Genomic DNA, 7,043 nt, shown 5'->3' with positions numbered 1-7,043 from the left:
TCTGACATCCATTTTGGTCTTTTCTTTCTTTCCTGTCTTTTTAATGACCTCTTGCTTTCTTCATGTATGATGTCCTTGGTGTCATTCCACAACTCGTCTGGTCTTCAGTCGTTAGTGTTCAATGCGTCAAATCTATTCTTGAGAGGGTCTCTAAATTCAGGAAGGATATACACAAGGTTGTACTTTGGCTGCAGTTGACTTGTTCTGATTTTCTTCAGTTTCAACTTGAGCATGAGCAATTGATGGTCTGTTCCGCGGTCGGCCCCTGGCCTTGTTCTGACTGATGATATTGAGCTTTTCCATCATCTCTTTCCACAGATGGAGTTGTTTTGATTCCTGTGTATTCCATCTGGCGAGGCCCATGTGTATAGTCGTCGTTTTTACGGTGGTGAAAAAAGGTATTTGCAATGAAGAAGTCGTTGGTCTTGCAAAATTCTATCATGCGATCTCCAGCATTGTTTCTATCACCAAGGCCATATTTTCCAACTACCGATCCTTCTTTGTTTCCAACTTTCGCATTCCAATCTCCAATAATTATCAGCGCATCCTGATTGCATGTTCAATCAATTTCAGACTGCGGAAGTTGGTAAAATTCTTCAATTTCTTCATCTTTAGCCTTAGTGGTTGGTGCGTAAATTTGAACATCAGTCGTATTAACTGATCTCCCTTGTAGGAGTGTGGATATAGTCCTATCACTGACAGTGTTGTACTTTAGGATAGATCTTGAAATGTTCTTTTTGACCATGAATGCAAGGCCATTCCTCTTCAAGTTGTCGTTCCCGGCATAGTAGACCATAAGATTGTCTGATTCAAAATGGCCAATACCAGTCCATTTCAGCTCACTGATGCCTAGGATGTCAGTGTTTATCTGTTCCATTTCATTTTTGATGACTTCCAATTTTCCTAGATTCATACTTCATACATTCCACGTTCCGATTATTAATGGATGTCTGCAGCTGTTTCTTCTTATTTTGAGTCATGCCACATCAGCAAATGAAAGTCCCAAAAGCTTGCCTCCATCCACGTTATTAAGGTCGACTCTACTCTGAGGAGGCAGCTCTTCCCCAGTCGTCTTTTGAGTGCTTCCCAACCTGGCGGGCTCATCTTCGGGCACTATTTCAGACAACGTTCTGCTGTTGTTCATAAGGTTTTCACTGGCTAAATCTGTCTTAGTCTGGAAGCTCAGCTGAAACCCATCAGCCATGGGTGACCCTGCTGGTATTTGAATACTGGCGGCATTGCTTCCAGCATCACAGCAACACGCATATACATATTGTTTTGTGACATTGGTTGCCAACCCCATAACATGTCAACACTCTCCCCTTCTCAACCTTGGGTTTCCTCAACTTTCCTGTTCCCTCCTGCCTTCTAGTCCTTGACCCTGGGCTGGTGTACCCCTTTAGTCTTGTTTTGTTTTATGGGCCTGTCTAATCTTTGGCTGAAGGGTGAACCTCAGAAGTGACTTCATTACTGAGATATAAGGTTGTCTGGGGGCCATAGACTCTCGGGGTTTCTCCAGTCTCTGTCAGACCAGTAAGTCTGGTCTACCTTCCACATCTTTCTGGAAGCTCAGACAAACACCCACAAAGTATTTACAAAAACCATCCAGTCCTAATGGTTCTGGGAAAACGGTATATCCACAGGTAGAAGAATAAACCAAGACCCAACCCCTACACCATACATAAAAACCAATTCAGAATGGATTAACGACCTTAATTTGAAAACTAAAATCATAAAATTGATAGAGAAAGCATGGGGATGAAACTGTGGGATGTAAATTTCTGTGATGGGCTATCTGATTTGAAAGCAGCCCTGGTGGCACAGTGGTTAAATGCTCGGCTGTTAACCAAAAGGTTGGTGGATCCAACCCACTAGTCAGTCCATGGGAAAAAGATGTGGGTAAAGATTACAGCCTTGGAAACCCTATTGAGCAGTTCTACTAAGTCCTATAGGGTCACTATGAGTTGGAATCGACTCATCACCAATGTGGTTTTTTTTTTTTTAATCTGATACAACTAAAAGCACGAGCAGCAAAAGACAAAATAGACATATAGGATCTCATAAAAATTAAACATTTTTGTTCATTGAAAGACTTTATCTAAAAAAAGTGGACAGCCTACAGAGTGCAAGAAAATTTTTGGGAATCGTATATCTGATAGAAATCTAATATCCAAAATTCATAAAATACTTCTAAGCTTAACACCAACAGAAAAAGGACAAACAACCCAATCAAAAAATAGGTGAATAGACATTTCACCAAAGAAGGTATTCAAATAGCCAACAAGCACATGAAAAAATGCTCAAAGTGACTAGCCATTAAACCAAAAAAACCAAACCTATTGCCGCCAAGTCGATTCTGACCCATAGGAACCCTACAGGACAGAACAGAACTGCCCCATAGGGTTTCCAAGGAGCAGCTGGTGGATTTGAACTGCTGACCTTTCGGTTAGCAGCCTTAACACTTAACCACTGCACCACCAGGATTTAGGGAAATGCGAGTCAAAACCACAGTTCAATACCATCTCACCCCATAAGGCCTCTTTAAAATGTTAAAAAGCAAAGATGTCACTTTGATGACTAAGGTGTGCCTGACCCAAGCTCAGGTATTTTCAATCTCCTCATATGCATGAGAAAGCTGGACAATGAAAGAGGAAGATGGAAGAAGAAGAAGAATTGACCCATTTGAATTGTCAATGTGGTGTTGTCAAAGAATATTAACTATACCCTGGGCTGCCAGAAGAAGGAACAAATCAATCTTGGAGCTAGTACAGCCAGAATGCTCCTTAGAAGCCAGGATGGCGAGACTTCATCTTGCTTGCTTTGGACAAAGCATCAGGAAAGACCAATCACTGTAGAAGGACATCATCCTTGGTAAAGTAGAGGGTCAGTGAAAAAGAGGGAGACCCTCAATGAGATGGACTGACACAGTGGCTGCTGCAATGGGTTCAAACACAGCAACAATTGGGAGGAGGGCGCAGCACTGGGCAGTATTTTGTTCTGTTATATGTAATGTCTCTATGGGTGGGAGCCAACTCAATGGTGCCTGATAACAGCAATGAGGTTGAGCATCCTTTCCTGTTGTTTATTGGCATTTGGATTTCCAATTTTGTGAAATTTTTTGTGGGGTTTGTTGCCTTTTCCTATTAATTTTAAGACACTTTTTGCATAGTACAATTAAAACCTTTTATTTATCATATCTGTTGCAACTATTTTCCTTGGTATATTGTTTACTTTCTGACTTTACATATATAGTATCTTTTGCTATGCAAATATTAATACTTTTAATTTTGATATAGCTAAATGTATCTTTTCCTTCCTGACATCTGTTTCCTATCTTGCTTAGAAAGTCCTCCCCACCGCAAAGTAAAACAAATATTCTCCAAGAATTTTTTTGTAAAATATTTGTTTTTCCACATGTAATTTTTATTAATCTTGAATTGATTTTTGGGTATGGTGTGAGGCAAGGATCTAACTTTGTTTTCGTCTTGTCAGTTTCTCCAGAACCATTTATTAAATAAACTATTCTTTCCCACCAAAATGAAATACATTTGTATCCTATATTAAATTCTCTTAGCTAATCAGGTATATTTTTAAGTCATCTATTATATTCTACTGGTCTATATTTATTCTTGGTAAACACCATACTCTTTTGATTACAGTCACATAATGGTTAAGTTTGGGGTCCCTGAGTGGTGCAAATGGTTAATGCACTCAGCTGCTAACTGAAAGTTCGGCGGTTCGAGCCCACCTGGAGGCACCTTTCCAGGCCTGAGAGGTCAGACTGAGGGAAACTGGCCTGAGCTCAGAGACCACACTCAGCGGATGGCAGAGCAGAGAGAGAGCTACAGACAAACAGATCCAGAATCCTGCAGATATTGAGGACTTCTGGATCAAACTGTACCTGAAACCTGGCTATGTTAACAAGGCTCATACAGTCCCATTTTCATGTTGGCCATCTAAGTGAAATTTTTGCTACTTGCAGCTAAAACAAGAATCTGGACCTCTTTGGGGTCCCCTCCTTAAGCTACTAGACAGCTGTTGGCATTCACACTGTTTAACAACTGGCCCAATCCGAGCAGAGAACAGTCAGAATAGCCTGCAGGTCACAGCAGTGGGCCTGTGTCCTGGAGGTCCCTACTGGACTGCAGGGGGGTCTGGGACACCCCGGGGAGGACTAAGCTGGCAGGCACATAGAGAAGTCACTATTTACCAGCTGGCACACAAGAGTTTTGATACTTTAATGACCTGTGCAGCTGTGAACCAACCTGAGCCCTTACAAGGACCCCACAGCTGGTCCTGAAACGAGGCTTTATTTGGGTCTGAATGAGAAGCGAAAGTTCAAGCAAAGCAGAGAGGAAGGCCTGGGATGGGTGACGGGCTGCACTGGTTCCCAAGTCCTGGCCCAGGACTTGGGCATGAGGGATGAGAGTGGGTGGGGACCGGGGCAGGCAAGAGGCTCAGGTTTTCTCAGGTTCATCGTTGCCCTTCTCTGCCAGGTGAGAGCTGGCCTTGGAGGGAACCTTGGAGGGGACCTTGGAGAGGACCCTGGAGGGAATGTTGGATGGCATGCTGAAGAGTCTCGAGGAGGCGTAGCTATAGTAGGACTCTCTGGCCATGAAGTTTTTGATCCGCCAGCGGAGGATGTTGCAGGCCTTCACCACAAAGGGCCACAGGAAGCAGATCATCAGGTAGAGGACCACCAGGCCCACAAATATGCTGGCTGACACCTGCAGGCACCTTACGGTGGGCATGAGGGGGCTGTCCGGGGCCCCTCACATGCCCAGCAGGGCAGCTCGGGGTGGCCACTCACCATGAGGAAGAAGAGGGACTGCCTGGCACTGAGGGGGAGCCCGTGGATGTGCAGCAGGAAGATGAGCTGGTAGTCACAGTATGTGCTCTTGTCCACACCTCTGGTGGGGGGTTTGGTCCAGCATTGGGGGAACAGCAGGGCACCCCATGAGAGGACCCCAGCCGCACCGGGACCACCTGCGTGGCTCACCTATTACTCACCAACACCTTGAAGAAGAACTCAGGGGCGAAGATGCTCCGAGGAACCGTGTCATGGCATGGGGAGTTCTTCAGGCACAGCCACCTGGGGGCCAGGTTCAGGCGCGTGCTAGGAGCTGGCCTGGTGTGTGCCGGCCCAATTTCTCCCTCCACCCCACCAACTCTGCACGAGCACCAGCTAGGTGCACCCTCATACCTTCCCTCATTCACTCCTCCAGGGATGCTGACTGAATGCCTACTGAGCAGTAGGCTGTTTGATCACACCTTCGTTTCCTCCTGCCTGCACACCTCCATCTGTCCATCCATCCCTTAGTGTGTGCTCATCCAAAAAGGATTGGATTGTGAACCTACTATGTGCCAGTTCCTCACATCCCTTGCTGCCTTTATTCTTTCATCCTACAAATATAGCTTGAGCAACTACACGGTACAAAATCATATCTTCATTCATTTATTTTTCCCTCCCTCCTTCCTTCAATGAACATAGGCTGAATATTGACTGGATGTAAGTTGGTTAATTTGTTCATTCATTCGCTGCCTTCATTTGCTCATGGCATCATTTTCTTCCTTTCATTGGATCAAAAATAGTTATTGAGCCTCCAGGTGCTAATTTGCTCCTCGATTGTTTTATTCATTTATTAATACCAATACAAAAATAACACTAAAACCAGTTTCCATCGAGTCAGTTCCAAGTCACGGCTACCCCATGTGTTACAGAGCAGAACTGTTCCATAGGGTTTTCTTGGCTGTAATCTTTATGGAAGCAGTTTGCTAGTCCTTTCTTCCACAGTGCCAATGGGTAGGTTCGAACCACCAACCTTTAGGTTAGTAGTCAAGCAAACTGTCTGCCCCACTGGGGAACTTCATGCATTAATACATCTACTCTTCACTTATCAACTATCTCCTTATCTGACATTTCACATTTACAACAATAGTAAAAAAAATTACTATCCAACTATTTTGCGCATTAACGATGTACATCTGGCAGTAATGGAAGCCGAGGTGCAAGACAAGAGTAACACTGGCTGTGGAGGTTAAGATTATGTGTCAGCTTTGCTTGGCCAAGTTTCTCTGTGGTTCGGCAGCTGTGTAATGATGTCATTTGGCAGTTAGGTAATGATGTAGTCATGCTCCATTTTGTGTTCTGATACGGTCATCCTCCATTTTCACATAATGTGGATTTTCACCTAGCCTTTGGAATCTAACCATGTGGCTAAGTGAAGAGTGGGTGTACCTCCGTTCAAATGTCAATAAATGTCCCGTGTGAATTCATTTATTCATCCTCTCATTCAACAAATACGTATTGTGTCTATTCGGGACCTGGACTAGCAGAGGAGACAGGCCCCATAAGAGACAGTGACAGCCCAGAGTGGTGGGGTAGGGATGGGGGAGGAGTAGGCAGAGGGGGCAGGCTGGGATGGGAAAGCACGGAGGCTACAGGAACCAAGAGGAGGCCTCTGTCCCGGCTTGGAACAGTCAGAAATGCCCTCCTGGATGAACTAAAGAGAGCCCCTGGTGGCACAGTGGTTAAAGCACTCAGCTGCGAACCAAAAGGTCGGTGGTTAGAACCTACCAGCCACTCCACAAGAGAAATACATGGCTGTCTGCTTCCGTAAAGATTACAGCCTTGGAAACCCTACCGGGCAGTTCTACTCTATTCTACAGAGCTGACGAGTCAGAATACACTCGACAGCAGTGGGTTTGGTTTTGGATGAACTAAGGCCTGAGGGAAGAGTAGGAGGAATGAGCATTCCAGAGGGTCCATCTTATGTAAAGGTCGGCCCCGTTTGAGGGACACAAAGACGGTCAGCGGGGCTTGGGGATCAAAAGAAAGGATGAGTGGGCAGAAGGGGAACAAGGGGGCCTGCAGCCAGGCCGGCACTCACTCCATGCCCAAGCGCTGGCCGGGCTTGAGGTTGAAGGCCAAATCCTCCATGGTCGTCCTGTTCCTCGCAGTCCAGATGAGGCTGTGCGTTCTGTGCAGGACACAATCACTTCAGTGGGGGCGGGGCCTCGGCGGCGGAGGCCAGGAGTGGGGG

The 7,043-nt window shown here is 45.4% G+C and overlaps 1 protein-coding gene across 1 annotated transcript in view; it reads right to left on the bottom strand.

The window, feature by feature from the left end:
* Positions 1 to 4,457: 4,457 nt before the first annotated feature.
* Positions 4,458 to 7,043, bottom strand: part of CATSPERG (cation channel sperm associated auxiliary subunit gamma) — a 43,684-nt gene continuing 41,098 nt past the window's right edge. Inside the window, exons 24-27 of the mRNA XM_023742306.1 lie at positions 6,891 to 6,980; positions 5,000 to 5,092; positions 4,811 to 4,910; positions 4,458 to 4,727 (exon numbers count right to left, since the gene is read on the bottom strand). Coding sequence (XP_023598074.1) covers positions 4,458 to 4,727; positions 4,811 to 4,910; positions 5,000 to 5,092; positions 6,891 to 6,980 — 553 coding nt within the window. The remainder of the gene's footprint in view (positions 4,728 to 4,810; positions 4,911 to 4,999; positions 5,093 to 6,890; positions 6,981 to 7,043) is intronic.

Source organism: Trichechus manatus, unplaced genomic scaffold, assembly GCF_000243295.1.
Source record: "Trichechus manatus latirostris isolate Lorelei unplaced genomic scaffold, TriManLat1.0 scaffold00207, whole genome shotgun sequence".
NCBI lineage: Eukaryota > Metazoa > Chordata > Mammalia > Sirenia > Trichechidae > Trichechus > Trichechus manatus.
The sequence above is the reverse complement of the archived record's forward strand: the minus strand, read 5'-3'. Positions and strand labels throughout refer to the sequence as shown.